Genomic DNA, 16,183 nt, shown 5'->3' on the forward strand with positions numbered 1-16,183 from the left:
TTTTCTCCTTTCCTTATGAAAAGGTAAAGTTGGGGGTCTACTCCAGCATGTTATTGTAAAATTTTTTTTTTTACACTAACATGCTAGTTGCTTATACTTTTCATTTTCACAAGAGGTGAAAGGAAAAAAAGACCCCCAAAATTTGTAACACAATTTCTCCTGAGTACAGAAATACCACATATGTGGACGTAAAATGCTCTGCGGGCACACAGCAGGGCTCACGAGTGAGAGCGCACTATGTACATTTGAGGCGATTTGCACAGCGTGTACATCTTACTGGTGTTATCTTACATTTTTCATTTTCGCAAGGGGTAATAAGAAAAAAACAAAACAAAATTTGTAACCCCATATGTGGATGTAAAGTGTTCTGCTGGTGCACTACAGGGCTCAGAAGAGAAGAAGCGTCATTGGGCTTTTGGAGAGAGAATTTGGCTGGAATTGAAGGCCATGTGCGTCTACAAAGCCCCCATGGTGCCAGAACAGTGGACTTCCCCACATGTGACCCCATTTTGGAAACAACACCCCTCACATAATGTAATAAAGGGTACAGTGAGCATTTACACCCCACTGGTGTCTGACAGATTTTTTGAACAGTGGTCTATGAAAATGAAAAATAAAATTTTTCATTTGCACAGCCCACTGTTACAAAGGTCGGTCAAATGCCAGTGGGGTGTAAATGCTCACTGCACTGCACTGCTCACTGAGGGGTGTAGTTTCCGAAATAAGGTCCATTGTTCTGGTAGCATGGGGGCTTTGTAAATGCACATGACCCCGACTTCCATTCCAAACAAATTCTCTCTCTCTTGCTCCTTCTCTTCTGAGCATTGTAGTGCACCAGCAGAGCACTATACATCCACACATGGGGTATTTCCATACTCAGAAAAAATGGGGTTACAAATTTTGGGGGGCATTTTCTCCTATAACCTCTTGTAAAAATGGTAAATTTGGAGAAAAAAAAACAGCATTTTAGTTAAATTTTTTTTATTATTTACACATCTAATTCTAACGAAAAGTTGTCAAACCCCTGTGTGGTGATAAGGCTCACTTGACCCCTTGTTATGTTCCTTGAGGGGTGTAGTTTTCAAAACAGTATGCCATGTGTTTCTATTTTGCTGTTCTGGCACCATAAGGGCTTCCTAAATGCGGCATGCCCCCCAAAAAACATTTAAAAAAAAAAACTGACTCTCCAAAATCCCATTGTCGCTCCTTCCCTTCTGAGCCCTCTAGAGCAGCCACAGAGCACTTTATGTTCACATATGAAAAATGTCCTTACTCGAGAGAAATTGAGTTACAATTTTTAGGGGGATTTCTCTCCTTTTACCCCAAGAACATGCGAGTGTAAAAAAATTTAGATTTTGAATTTTCTCCTTCACCTTGCTGCTATTCCTGTGAAACACCTAAAGGGTTAACACACTTTCTGAATGTCATTTTGAATACTTTGGGGGGTGCAGTTTTTATAATGGGGTCATTTATGGGGTATTTCTAATATGAAGGCCCTTCAAATCCACTTCAAAAATGAATTGGTCCAAGATTTTGAAAACATTTTTAAAAATTGGAAAATTGCTGCTGAACTTTGAAGCCCTCTGGTGTCTTCCAAAAGTAAAAACTTGTCAACTTTATGATGCAAACATAAAGTAGACATATTGTATATGTGAATCAATATATAATTTATTTGGGATGTAAATTTTCCTTATAAGCAGAGAGTTTCAAAGTAAATTTTTTTTTAGAATTTTTCACCAAGAAATGAAGAAAGTATCAACAAAAATTTAGCACTAACATAAAGTAGAATATGTCACGAAAAAAAAAAAAAAAAATCTCAGAATCAGAATGAAAGGTAAAAGCATCCCAGAGTTATTAATGCTTAAAGCGACAGTGGTCAGCTGTGCAAAAAAAATGGGCTGGGTCCTTAAAGGGATATTCCTTGAAAAAAAAATTTTTTTATATCAACTGGCTCCGGAAAGTTAAACAGAATTGTAAATTACTTCTATAAAAAAAATCTTAATCCTTTCAATAATTATCAGCTGCTTAAGTTGAGTTGTTCTTTTCTGTCTGGCAACAGTGCTCTCTGCTGACATCTCTGCTTGTCTCGGGAACTGCACAGAGTAGAAGAGGTTTGCTATGGGGATTTGCTTCTAAACTGGGCGGTTCCCGAGACTCGTGTCATCAGAGAGTTATTAGGCTGGGTTCACACCACGTTTTGTTGTTACCGTATACGGCTGGGAGGAGGGGGCGGGGCTTGATCGTGGTGCCCGCACTCAGCCGTATTCGGGAACCGTATTTAATGCATGTCTATGAGCCGACCGGAGTGAACCGCAGCCTCCGGTCGGCTTCGTTTTCGGCCGTATGCGGTTTCCCGACCATAGGCAAAAACACGGTCGACCACATTTTTGCCTGCGGTCGGGAAACCGCATACGGCCGTAAACGAAGCCGACCGGAGGCTGCGGTTCACTCCGGTCGGCTCATAGACATGCATTAAATACGGTTCCCGAATACGGCTGAATGCGGGTGCCGCGATTAATCCCCGCCCCCCCTCCTCCCAGCCATATACGGGAACCGTAGTTAACAAAACGTGGTGTGAAGCCAGTCTTAGACAGAAAAGAACAACTCAACTTCAGCAGCTCATGAGTACTGAAAGGATTAAGATTTTTTAATAGAAGTAATTTACAAATCTGTTTAACTTTCTGGAGCCAGTTGATATATAATTTTTTTTTTTTTTTCCTGGATAACCCCTTTAATTATGGTGCCATGATCAGTATTGATCATGAAATCTGAAGGGTCAATGGCAGACAGCGACTGAATTAGTGGTGGGTCCCCGGCTGCTGATTATAGCAGCCATCTTGACCAGATCAGCAGCAGCCGCCATCTTAACCTGATCACTGTGTTGGGAAAAAGCCTCAGATTTACATGATCTATGCATGCTGTATTGGAACAGGAAAAAAAATAAAAATTTGTAAGTATCACAACATATTATTTAGGGTGTTCACATGCCACTATCATGTGCATACAGCATGGTTTTAGTGGCTAGGTTTCATAACAGCAATATTTTAATTAAATGGGCACTGACACCAACTTTTTTTTTTGATATGTTGTAGTACTTATGTACTACAACATCTCTCTAATATACTTTGAATAATTTTTTTACATTTGAAAACCGGCCACTAAGGGTCTCCCTCCTAGTGGCCAACTGCAGCCTGGCGTGACGTCACGCCTGAATTGTGACCGATGCCGGCCGGGCAATCAGTCCAAATTCATTCAGGCTGCGCTCGCTCCCGGCCTGTCAATGAGACAGGCGGGAGCGAGCGCTGAGAACAGAAGCGCGCATTGGCTCCCCTGCTCCCTGGCCTTGCAAGCCATCCCCGCCTCCCGGCATCCCGTCGCTGCTGCCATACTGTCCCGGAGGGGGATTTGAGGCTGGGGTGTATTATAGAGCTGATTGTCACGGGGTTGGGTGGGTTCGTTGTATTACAGCGTTGATTGTCGCGGGGTTCGGGGGGGTGTATTATAGAGTTGATAGTTGATTGTCGCAGGGTTGGGGGGGTGTATTATAGAGTTGATTGTCGCAGCAAAATCAATGACAAGTGGAGAAGGGGGGGGTTGCGCCACGGCCATGGAAGGATATTGTTTTTAACACAGGGCGCCTCCAGTTGCTTCGCCACTACAGCTCCCAGCATGCCCTGACAGCCAACAGATGTCAGGGCAAGCTGGGAGTTGTAGTGGTGAAAGAGCTGGAGGCACGCTGTGTAGATGAATTAAGGGCGGAAGTGTCGGCCCCAGCAGGCATCAGTGATGTTGTGCCTGCTGGGGAAGTCTGCCTGGTAGTGAGTACACTACCAGGCAGACAAAAAAAAGCATTTTTAGTATAGTTAAAAAAAAAATTAAAGGCAGGGAGGGGGTTATGGATAGATGGGCAATAGGAAGGGACAGGGAAAAAAAAAAAAAAAAAGGATGCTGGGAGCTACCCTTTAAATAAAAGCTGTTTCTTCTTTTCGGTGTACAGTGATCCCTCAACTTACAATAGCCTCAACATACAATAGTTTCAACATACAATGGTCTTTTCTGGACCATTGTAAATTGAAACCAGACTCAACATACAATACTACAGACAGTCCAGATCTGTGAAACATGTCAATGACTGGAAGAACTGATCAATCGGAACAGGCATTCACTGGTAAAACATCTGTATTACTGAAGTGTATGCACTGAATTCCTGTCTGGTAGCACCTCCCTACAGTACAGGGAGGTATTACATGTTCTGTACTATTTTCCTGTGCCACGGTTAGCTGCTCCTTTGGGCACCAGGTGAGGGCGGCTCCATTCTACTTTTTGTGGGACACTGTGTGTGTGTGTACAGGACCCTGAAGAAGCTCCTGTCCTCTACATGAGGTGATTTACAGCTCCCAGCAGATGGTGGCTCCAGAACGAATGACCAGGTTTCCATAGAGTTATGGTCTCAGCATACAATGGTCGTCCTGGAACTGATTAATATTGTAACTTGAGGGACCAAAGTATTCTGAGTTCCAAAGCTTTATAAAATCCTTTAAATGGGCACTGTCATGGAAAAAAACAACTTATGATATGTCGTAAAGACTTTACAAAAGTTTTCACCAGTCAGGGTTTGGAGTGTTAAGACCATGTCCGATCATGAGAACGAGCTGTGAGAAGTGTGCCTAATGTAATCTATAGGGCTTGTCTTGGTATCAGAGCGGGGAGAGTAGAGCATGACGATTTCTGATTGCTGCTAGCGAAATGAAATATTTCTTTAGGTGGAGAATTCTTGCAAGCAATGACTTCAATGGGCATTAAAATCTGCTGAAGCAAATCTACCGCAGAAAATAAGCATGAGTGAACGTACCCTGCGGGTATAGTCACACATTCAGTATCCTGCGCATATTTGAAGCACAGGATTTCAAGCTACAGATTTCATGCTGCAGATTTTAATGTAAACTGAATGACTAAACACACCTTCAAATCCTGCACATCAAAGCCTGTGCATCAAATATGCGCAGAATACTGTACGTGTGAATAGACTCTTACGTCCAGATTTATCAAACTGTGTGCGAGAAAAAATAGAATGATTTTACCTCAGCAACCAATCACAGCTCAGCTAATGAGCTCTGGTAAAGTGAAAGCTGAGCTGTGATTCGTTCTTGTTGGAAAAAAAAAAAATCGCTCTATTTTTTCTCTCACACAGTTTGATAAATCTGGGCCCTAGGGTGTGTTAACTAGGGATCGACCGATTATCAGTTTGGCCGATATTATCGGCCGATATTCACGATTTTGGAAGTTATCGTTATCGGCAACTACCTTGCCGATAATCCGATAATGCCACGCCCCCCGCACCACACCCCCCACCACACCGCATGACGTCAGTGCGCCGCGCAGTGCATAGCAACGACGCAGGGGACGCACGCCGGAGGCCTGAAGCAGCGCGGCCCCTACCCCGGCAACAGGTAATTATGCAACCGGGGATGGGGGGAGGCAACGGGGCAGCGGCGCCGGCAATGGGTGCCGCTGCCCCTTCTCTCCCCCTGGCTGTCGGCGCCGCTTCTCTCCCCCTGGCTATCGGCGCCGGCAATGGGGCGCCGGCACCGATAGTCAGGGGAACAGAACGGGCAGCGGCGCCGATAGCTAGGGGGAGATGGTTTGGGGGACAAATAGCCGTTAACTTATACCAAAATATCAGTATAAGTTATCGGCTATCGGCCCTAACCTCCACAGAGTATCAGTATTGGCCCTATAAAAACGATATCGGTCGATCCCTAGTGTTAACACATACAGTATCCAGTGCATATTTGATTCACAGGATTTAAAGCTGTGTACAGTCAGTTTACATTAAAATCTGCAGCTTCGAATAGACTTTAGAGTCTATTCACACGTACAATATTCTGCGCACATTTGATGAACAGGATTTTATGCTGCAGATTTCAATGTAAACTAAATGACTGAACAAAGCTTCAAATCCTGCGCATCAAATATATGCAGGATCCTTTACTGTGAATAGACCCTAAAGGTGCTAATATAACAATAATCTGTAAGCCAAACAGCCCGGGCTCCTTCGAGGGGGATTTATCAAAACATGTGCAGAGGAAAAGTGGAGCAGTTGCCTATAGCAACCAGATTGCTTCTTTTATTTTTCAGAGGCCTTTTTAAAAAAATAAAAGAAGTGATCCGATTGGTTGTTATAGGCAACTGGTTAACATTTCATCTGCACAGGTTTGGAGGACCCTCAGGACAAAAGATTTGGGCTGCAGATAACACAAAGTGAATTGAATAGACAGGATGTACCTGTAGCCACTTGAAATTTAACATTTCTTTCAGAGGAGATTTCTGTTAAAAGGATGGCGTATCATATTTAGTACAGTGATCCCTCAACTTACAAAGGCCTCATCATACAATAGTTTCAACATGCAATGGTCCTTTCTGGACCATTATAACTTGAAACCAGACTCAACATACAATGCTATGGAATCTGCGAAACGTGTCAATAGCTGGAAGAACCAACCAATCAGAATGGATATTTCACTGGTAAAACCTGTGTATTCCTAAGGTGCATGCGCTGACTAGTGTCTGGTAGCGCCCCCTACAGTACAGGGAGGTATTACATGTTCTGTACTATTTACCTGTGCCAGGGTTAGCTTCTCCTTTGGGCATCAGGTGAGGGCGGCTCCATGTATACTTTTTTTTTTAATTTTTTTTTTTTTTTTTTTTTTTTTAAGGACATTGCGTGTTCTGTACAGGACCCTGAAGAAGCTTCTGTCCTCTACATTGACCAGTGTTTCCCAAAGAGGTTGCCTCCAGCTGTTGCAAAACTACAACTCCCAGCATGCCCGGACAGCCGAAGGCTGTCCGGGCATGCTGGGAGTTGTAGTTTTGCAGCAGCTGGAGGCACCCTAGTTGGGAAACACTAAAATAGGCTGCATTCACATCTCGTTTTGTACATACGGGTGCCGGATCCGGCTGGGGGAGGGGCTGCCAGGTACATACTAAAATCACCTTATGGTGGATAACCCCTTTAAATGTGCACTCTGCTTTTTCAAACCATCACAATCCCCAATATACAATGATACTTACATACAAAGTCACAGTTAAAATGCATTCATTTTAAAGAGGCCCATCACCACCAAGTCTTCCACACTACTAGTAAAACTGGCTTTTATAATCTCCAGAAAAATACTGTTTCATAAAATCTGTACCACAGCCAAGTTCCTGCACAGAAATCCTATGTAATTTAAGGAGATTATGGGAAATAAAGGACAGTAAGGTCAGTCAATAAGAGAAATCTACCTAATCCATGGTGCAGAGGATAGGAAGGATAATATATGTATGATGTCATTGTATCCAAGGACTTGGGGGGCAAATAATTAATCTTATAAACATGAAAGGATTAGAACAAAAAGGTACGCCATAATACCAGAAAGCTGGCAAAAAAGTCTACATAACAGAAAAACCTTAGGAGCACTTTTCCTTTTGTGCCTCTATGAATTGATAAGATCCAAAATGATGTCCCGATTAATTCTATATTACATAAAGAAGAATTAAAAGGAAAACGGTCACCCATTCACCTACATTGTAACTCAATACACCGGGTTATAGTGCGGATGAACATGAGACTGATGCGGGGTCTCAGACTGCTATACCTACCTGCAGTTCAGAGCCCCGATCCCCGAAGGTCCCCATCTTCCTGCGCTAACTTGCGCTTTGAGGCGGGCTAGATTTAAATAATCATAAGCGCCGGTCACGTGAGCACGAGTGCTCACGTGACCAGCGATTATGATTATTTAAATCCTGACGGAGGGCCCGCCTCAAAGAGCAAGTCAGCGCTGAAAGATGGGGACGTTCGGGGGATCAGGGCTCTGGAATGCAGGTAGGTATAGCAGTCCAAGACCCTGCATCGGTCTCCTGTTCACCCGGTGTATCGAGTTATAGTGCGGGTGAATGGGTGACCGTTTTCCTTTAAGAGGCTCTACTGCTCAGTTTGTCAAATGTTGCAGCTAGCCTTCCTAACCAAAATGGAAGAAATGGGAAAAAAAGGCAATTCTGTCACATAGATAAGTGGGCACACCTGGCTAACACACTTGTCACATGCTATCGATCACACATACTAAGTAAATATGGCAGGAAAGTGGCAAAAGGAGGTGCTTTATTTTATTATAAAACTCTTAACATGACTTTAAAAGGCGTATTCCGGCCATATACATCTTATCCCCAATCCAAAGGATAGGGAATAAGATGTCTATGGCCGGAATACCACTTTAAATACTGTCAAAAAAGCCATAAAGCAGGCTAAATGTGTCTAGTATCATGTACCTTGTGACAATATGAAGAATTTGATGTAAATTACATCAAATGAAACCTCTCTTTTAAATGTTCCACATACTTACTTGAGTAAGGGCAAATTCACACCTGGCAGATTTTTGGCAGAAATTTCTGTGATTGAAAACCAGTTCTATTTGTTTGAACAGGTATAAACATAGAAATCTACATATATGGTTCTAATATAATGTAATATAATATTTACCTTTTCAGCAAATGTAAAAATTTTCCTCTGATCAACACCACCAAACTGTGCATCAACTTTTAAGTACTCTTCATCCAGGGCCTGCAAAGACCAATACAAAGTTATAAGAATTGAATGGGTTTTCCTCTTCTACGTGTACCCCCCCCCCCCCCCCGTCCTGAGTATAAAGGGGCACGGCATAAAGTTTTACCCTGCACAGTGCCACCCCTGGCCACACAGGGAATTGCAGTTGGCCCCATTCACTTGAATGCTGATAGCTGCTACTTCCTATACAGCCAGGTGGCTGTGGTTCTACTATGCAGGGGATAAACAATGAGTGGGATGCAGTTGTCCCAGATACTGACCCTCACCAATCATAAAGCGATGTCATATCCTATCAATGTGACATCACTTTATAAGAAAAGGGCACATAAATTATATTCCGCCATCATGGTCTTATTTAGCCTACCTGTAATCCTGGGTACAGCAGCCCGCTGAGCAATGGATGTTCCACTTGTTTCACCACTTCAGCTCCAGCTTTCTTGGCATCATGTTGAGTGACCACTGAAGACAGCCTGTACACATCTAAAGTGTACTCCCTGTAAAACAGAGCACATATCATGACCATGCAGAAAGACACACTATACTTAAAGGGCATTTCAAAGGGGTAACCAACCCCTAGACAACTTATCCTCTATCCAAAAGATAAGGGATAAGATGTCTGATCGCGGAGGTCCCACCGCTGGGGACCCCCGTGATCTTGGCTGCGGCACCCCAGTCATCCAGTTCACAGAGCGAACTTTGCTCTGTGCCAGATGACTGGCGATGCAGAGCGGAGGCCCAAGACGTCACATGCCCAGCTTGTGACGTCACACCCTGCCCCCTCAATGCAAGTCTATGCGAGAGGGCATGTGGGCCATCACGCACCCTTCCATAGACTTGCATTGAGGGGGGCGTGGCCGTGACATCACGAGTGGATGCTCTAAGTGAATGCAGGGTGCAGCAAGGAGATTGCGGAGGTCCCCAGTGGCTGGACCCTCGTGATCAGACATTTTATCCCCTATCCTTTGGATAGGAGATAAGATGTTAAGGGGCGGAGTACCCCTTTAATGTTATTGTTTAAATACAAAAAAAAAACAAAAAAAAAAACAGTTAAACCAATATAATAAGTATTCTTTATTATTCTTTCTGTAGCAATTCCTTATGTGTTTATGATCTTTGTTTGAAGTCAAGTAAAATAAACCTATATTATTTACTTCCCGGCAAAAAAATAAAATAAAATGTATACTTGTCAGAGCTTAAATACAGTTTAGATTATGATTTTCTCAATTTTATATTTTGCCATCCAGGATCATGTGTATCACAGTATGTAAACCCAGAATCAATAGCATATTTTATTGTTGCTATAGCAATCCGTTCACATAATCCTTTAAACGGAATCTATCATCATTTTCATGTTGCCTGAAGCACGTGTCACTGGGGTGGTCCCTGGCAGCTTCACCCAACTCCAGCAGCCTTTAATAATATATTTTTCCATGTATCCAAACAGGGAAAGATCTATATCAATCAAGGTTGGTGGGGTGCACAGAAAAATCAGTGGGGGGGGGGGGGGGGGGCACCCTGTTGACTCATGGTTCAGGCAACAAAAGAATGATGGGTTCCTTCTAATGATGGCATATGGACAGATTCACCTTGAAGAACACATACTTGCTCAGCTGGTATTCCGTCCCTCTAACAAAGCGCAGTCTCTCCAATGGCACTCCAATACTTTGTAGCATGGCTTTGATAACATGCTCATAATAGCGGGTGCGTAGCTCCAGTAGCTCCCAAGGTGCTTTCATATTATCCAGATAGGCATGGAGGTCTGCAAACAAGATTGTTACCTACAGAAAAAATATTAAACAAATATATAGATTTACCTTAAGCTATAGTCATATACACCAGAAAAAAAATACCAAAAAGAAAAACACCGAAGCTATGCATATACATAGGGCTTAGTTGGCCTTACAGAGGCCAAATTACTCTTCTTTTTGGCCCCTGTAGGCATGTTGGAATGCCACAAACAAGATATAGAATAGTAAAATGGCTGCGTAGAGAGTCTTTACAGTGGCATTAAATACATGGTTCTGTCAGAGTTACATGATAGGAGAACCTCATGAGATATAATACACCTCCAGTGTAGGCTATAAATGGATCCCGACATGTCACATTCTCTTCCACTCTTGTCTAATATTCCTCTAGTAAAACCAGAACCTACCTCACACCCGGCCTTTAGAAAGTCTGCAATTTTTGACATTGGCACAAAATAAGCTACATGAGGCTTTCCTGTAGTGGCTGTGCCCCAGTATACTTTAAGTTCACGCTCCTTTAGGATCTCTTTCAGCTTGTCCTCCCCAAGAACCTCCTACAACAAAGAAAAACATACAAATTACATATACAACATACAAGACATTTACGTCTCGCATTTGTCAATCCAAAAAAGAAAACACTAGAAACAGAAAAAAAAAAAACACAATGGAGACAAACAAACTGCCTAAAATAAATTGTTGCCCATAGTAACCAGATATCGCACCGCTTTAATTTTGTATTCAGCTTTTGAAATATTAAAGCTAAGCTGTGATTGGTCTAAGGCTATGGGCAACAAAGCCAGTTTTTCTTTTAGACAGTTTGCCAAAGAGCAGCAGCGCCAATGTCCAATCACTGCTCCATTCAACCAGAGAGGACTCTTGTTCCCATGATGGTCGGTGGGGGTCATCACAATATTGATCAGATATGAATTACCTATCCTGTGAGTAGGTGAGGAGTGTCCTTCATGGGAAACCCCTTTAAGGACGTGTTCACATGGCAAATGAAGAAGCTAAAGGTTCATCCTCAAAATCCAAGCTTTTTTGTCATGGATATGAAATGTACAGACTATATAGTGGGAGATGTATCAAAACATGTACAGAGGAAAAGTGGTGCAGTTACCCACAGCAACCAAGCAGATTGCTTCTTTCATTTCTTTGGTTGTGATTGGTTGTTATGGACAAAATCAGACAGTTTTGGTTTCAGACACAATGATAAATTTGGGCTCCTGATTTTGATGCAGTTACATGTGGTTTTTTTTTATTTTTATTAAACATATATCTGCCCACTAAGTAATGTATGGGTGCTGTGGCTGCCTATAACAATAGAGCCCCATGTCCCAGTGATTCTCAACAGCTGGCGACACACTGCATAGCTAGGTTTCTAAGTGGCAAAGCCAGTACTACATGCATCACTTCTAATGCACCAGTGTATGGGAAAACGAGATGTAGTGCCATTGCAATGCTGTATCTGTAGTATCCTGTATCACAAAGATCCAACCTTTTTTGACCTGCAAACCATTTTATGCCAATACATTGCATACAATGGTTCTTCTTTAAATGAGCACCGTCAGATCCAAAAACATTTTATATGTTGTTACTCATGAAAATTAAATAACTTTTGTACTATAGTTTAAAAAAAAATGTAATAAGAAAAACAGCTCTATGTCTACTGAGACACAAACCAGTCCTGCAGCAGCATCAGGCTTGTCCATGAGTCATGGACAAGGCTGCATGAGCAGACACACCGATCACCTCCCACCACCACAAGGGAGGGACATGCCCCCTTCCCCTGAGAGGATTTCTAACACAGTCAACCAATGAAAAGAGGAATTTTTACAATAAATATAGGTGGTAGAGTCATAAAAATTAGATGCACATGGACATTTTTTTGTGGGGGGACCTGACAGGTATGCTTTAATAATTACAGAGTGAAATTTCTTACTTTTATTATAATAACCCAAAAATGTCTAAAACAGGCACTTTGTCATAGTAACAATCTTTTCTTCTGGCTAAAATCAGCTAGCACTTTTTGATGAGGATTTTCATCAAATCCACCAGTAAATTGTGTGTCACTTTTGAAGCTCCTTTGATCTTAATGGGAGAAATCAGTGCCAGATCTGTGCTGAAACACTCTGAAAAGTAACATGTCCTTGATTTTAGAAGCTGACATTTGGAGAAAAGCCCATAGCAACCAATCAGATTGCTTCTTTATCTCTGCACTGGTTTTAACCTCTTAAGGACGCAGGGTTTTTCCATTTTTGCATTTTTTAATTTTATCCTCATCACCTAAAAATCATAACGCTTAAAAGGGGTATTCCAGGCCAAAACTTTTTTTTATATATATCAACTGGCTCCGGAAAGTTAAACAGATTTGTAAATTACTTCTATTAAAAAATCTTAATCCTTCCAATAGTTATTAGCTTCTGAAGTTGAGTTGTTGTTTTCTGTCTAACTGCTTTCTGATGACTCACGTCCCGGGAGCTGTGCAGTTCCTATGGGGATATTCTCCCAGCATGCACAGCTTCCTGGACGTGACATCATCATTGAGCAGTTAGACAGAAAATTTCAGAAGCTAATAACTATTGGAAGGATTAAGATTTTTTAATAGAAGTAATTTACAAATCTGTTTAACTTTCCGGAGCCAGTTGATATATAAAAAAGTTTTTGCCTTGAATACCCCTTTAAAATTTTGCACCTAAAATTCCATATTATGGCTTATTTTTTGCACCACCAATTATACTTTGCAGTGACATTTGTAATTTTACCAAAATATCCACGGTGAAGCGGAAAAAAATCATTGTGCAAAAAAATTTAAGAAAAAATGCCATTTTGTAATTTTGGGGGCTTCCGTTTCTACACAGTGCATTTTTTGGTAAAAATTACATCTCATCTTTACTCTGTAAGTCCATACAGTTAAAGTGATACCCTACTTATATAGGTTTGATTTTGTATTACTTCTAAAAAAAAAAAAAAAAAAAAAAAAAATCATAACTACATGCAGGAAAATTTATACATTTAACCCCTTAAGGACCAGGCCATTTTATACCTTAAGGACCGGAGCGTTTTTTGCAATTCTGACCACTGTCACTTTAAACATTAATAACTCTGGAATGCTTTTAGTTATCATTCTGATTCCGAGATTGTTTTTTCGTGACATATTCTACTTTAACTTAGTGGTAAAATTTTATGGTAACTTGCATCCTTTCTTGGTGAAAAATCCCAAAATTTTATGAAAAAAATGAAAATTTAGCATTTTTCTAACTTTGAAGCTCTCTGCTTGTAAGGAAAATGGATATTCAAAATATATATTTTTTGGGTTCACATATACAATATGTCTACTTTATGTTTGCATCATAAAATTTATGAGTTTTTACTTTTGGAAGACACCATAGGGCTTCAAAGTTCAGTAGCAATTTTGAAATTTTTCACAAAATTTTCAAACTCACTATATTTCAGGGACCAGTTCAGTTTTGAAGTGGATTTGAAGGGTCTTCATATTAGAAATACCCCATAAAAGACTCCATTATAAAAACTACACCCCCTAAAGTATTCAAAAAAACATTCAGTAAGTGTATTAACCCTTTAGGTGTTTCACAGGAATAGCAGCAAAGTGAAGGAGAAAATTCAAAATCTTCATTTTTTACACTCGCATGTTCTTGTAGACCCAATTTTTGAATTTTTGCAAGGGATAAAAAGGAGAAAATTTTTACTTGTATTTGAAACCCAATTTCTCTCGAGTAAGCACATACCTCATATGTCTATGTTAATTGTTCGGCGGGCGCAGTAGAGGGCTCAGAAGGGAAGGAGCGACAAATGGTTTTTGGGGGGCATGCCGCATTTAGGAAGCCCCTATGGTGCCAGGACAGCAAAAAAAAAAACACATGGCATACCATTTTGGAAACTAGACCCCTCAGGGAACGTAACAAGGGGTAAAGTGAACCTTAATACCCTACAGGTGATTCACGACTTTTGCATATGTAAAAAAAATATATATTTTTTTTTACCTAAAATGCTTGGTTTCCCAAAAATGTAACATTTTTAAAAAGGGTAATAGCAGAAAATACCCCCCAAAATTTGAAGCCCAATTTCTCCCGATACAGAAAACACCTCGCATGGGGGTGAAAAGTGCTCTGCTGGTGCACTACAGGTCTCAGAAGAGAAGGAGTCACATTTGGCTTTTTGAAAGCAAATTTTGCTCTGGGGGCATGCCGCATTTAGGAAGCCCCTATGGTGCCAGAACAGCAAAAAAAAACCACATGGCATACCATTTTGGAAACTAGACCCCTCGGGGAACGTAACAAGGGGTAACGTGAACCTTAATGCCCTACAGGTGTTTCACGACTTTTGCATATGTAAAAAAAAAATTTTTTTTTACCGAAAATGCTTGTTTTCCCAAAATGTTTACATTTTTAAAAAGGGTAATAGCGGAAAATACCCCCCAAAATTTGAAGCCCAATTTCTCCCGATTCAGAAAACACCCCATATGGGGGTGAAAAGTGCTCTGCTGGCGCACTACAGGTCTCAGAAGAGAAGGAGTCACATTTGGCTTTTTGAAAGCAAATTTTGCTCTGGGGGCATGCCGCATTTAGGAAGCCCCTATGGTGCCAGGACAGCAAAAAAAAACACATGGCATACCATTTTGGAAACTAGAGCCCTCGGGGAACGTAACAAGGGGTAATTTGAACCTTAATACCCTACAGGTGTTTCACGACTTTTGCATATGTAAGATAATATATATTTTTTTTTACCTAAAATGCTTGTTTTCCCAAAAATTTTACATTTTTTAAAAGGGTAATAGCAGAAAATACCCCCCAAAATTTGAAGCCCAATTTCTCCCGAGTACGGCGATACCCCATATGTGGCCCTAAACTGTTGCCTTGAAATAAGACAGGGCTCCAAAGTGAGAGCGCCATGCGCATTTGAGGCCTAAATTAGGGACTTGCATAGGGGTGGACATAGGGGTATTCTACGCCAGTGATTCCCAAACAGGGTGCCTCCAGCTGTTGTAAAACTTCCAGCATGCCTGGACAGTCAACGGCTATCTGGCAATACTGGGAGTAGTTGTTTTGCAACAGCTGGAGGCTCCGTTTTGGAAACAGTGGCGTACCAGACGTTTTTCATTTTTATTGGGGAGGGGGGTTGTATAGGGGTATGTGTATATGTAGTGTTTTTTACTTTTTATTTTATTTTGTGTTAGTGTAGTGTAGTGTTTTTAGGGTACAGTCGCACGGGCGGGGGTTCACAGTAGTTTCTCGCTGGCAGTCTGAGCTACGGCAGAAAATTTGACGCAGCTCAAACTTGCAGCCGGATACTTACTGTAATCCTCCGCCCATGTGAGTGTACCCTGTACGTTCACATTGGGGGGGGGGGAATCCAGCTATTGCAAAACTACAACTCCCAGCATGTACGGTCTATCAGTGCATGCTGGGAGTTGTAGTTTTGCAACCGCTGGAGGCTCCGTTTTGGAAACAGTGGCGTACCAGACGTTTTTCATTTTTATTGGGGAGGGGAGGGGGGCTGTGTAGGGGTATGTGTATATGTAGTGTTTTTTACTTTTTATTTTATTGTGTGTTAGTGTAGTGTAATGTTTTTAGGGTACAGTCGCACGGGCGGGGGTTCACAGTAGTTTCTCGCTGGCAGTTTGAGCTGCGGCAGAAATTTTGCCGCACCTCAAATTTGCAGCCGGATACTTACTGTAATCCTCCGCCCATGTGAGTGTACCCTGTACGTTCACATTGGGGGGGGGGGGGGGGGAACATCCAGCTGTTGCAAAACTACAACTCCCAGCATGTACGGTCTATCAGTGCATGCTGGGAGTTGTAGTTTTGCAACAGCTGGA

General features: G+C 41.7%; 2 protein-coding genes across 2 annotated transcripts in view; one reads left to right on the forward strand and one right to left on the reverse strand.

Annotated features, from left to right (window-relative positions):
- Positions 1-16,183, reverse strand: part of YARS1 (tyrosyl-tRNA synthetase 1) — a 96,814-nt gene that overhangs the window by 26,308 nt on the left and 54,323 nt on the right. Inside the window, exons 3-6 of the mRNA XM_056556563.1 lie at positions 10,755-10,901; positions 10,205-10,380; positions 8,967-9,096; positions 8,519-8,599 (exon numbers count right to left, since the gene is read on the reverse strand). Of these exons, the coding sequence (XP_056412538.1) occupies positions 8,519-8,599; positions 8,967-9,096; positions 10,205-10,380; positions 10,755-10,901 (534 nt within the window). The remainder of the gene's footprint in view (positions 1-8,518; positions 8,600-8,966; positions 9,097-10,204; positions 10,381-10,754; positions 10,902-16,183) is intronic.
- The window catches only part of LOC130355834 (S100P-binding protein-like), a 103,779-nt gene that overhangs the window by 2,308 nt on the left and 85,288 nt on the right, over positions 1-16,183 (forward strand). The window lies entirely within an intron of this gene.

The sequence above is a fragment of the Hyla sarda genome, chromosome 2, assembly GCF_029499605.1.
Source record: "Hyla sarda isolate aHylSar1 chromosome 2, aHylSar1.hap1, whole genome shotgun sequence".
NCBI lineage: Eukaryota > Metazoa > Chordata > Amphibia > Anura > Hylidae > Hyla > Hyla sarda.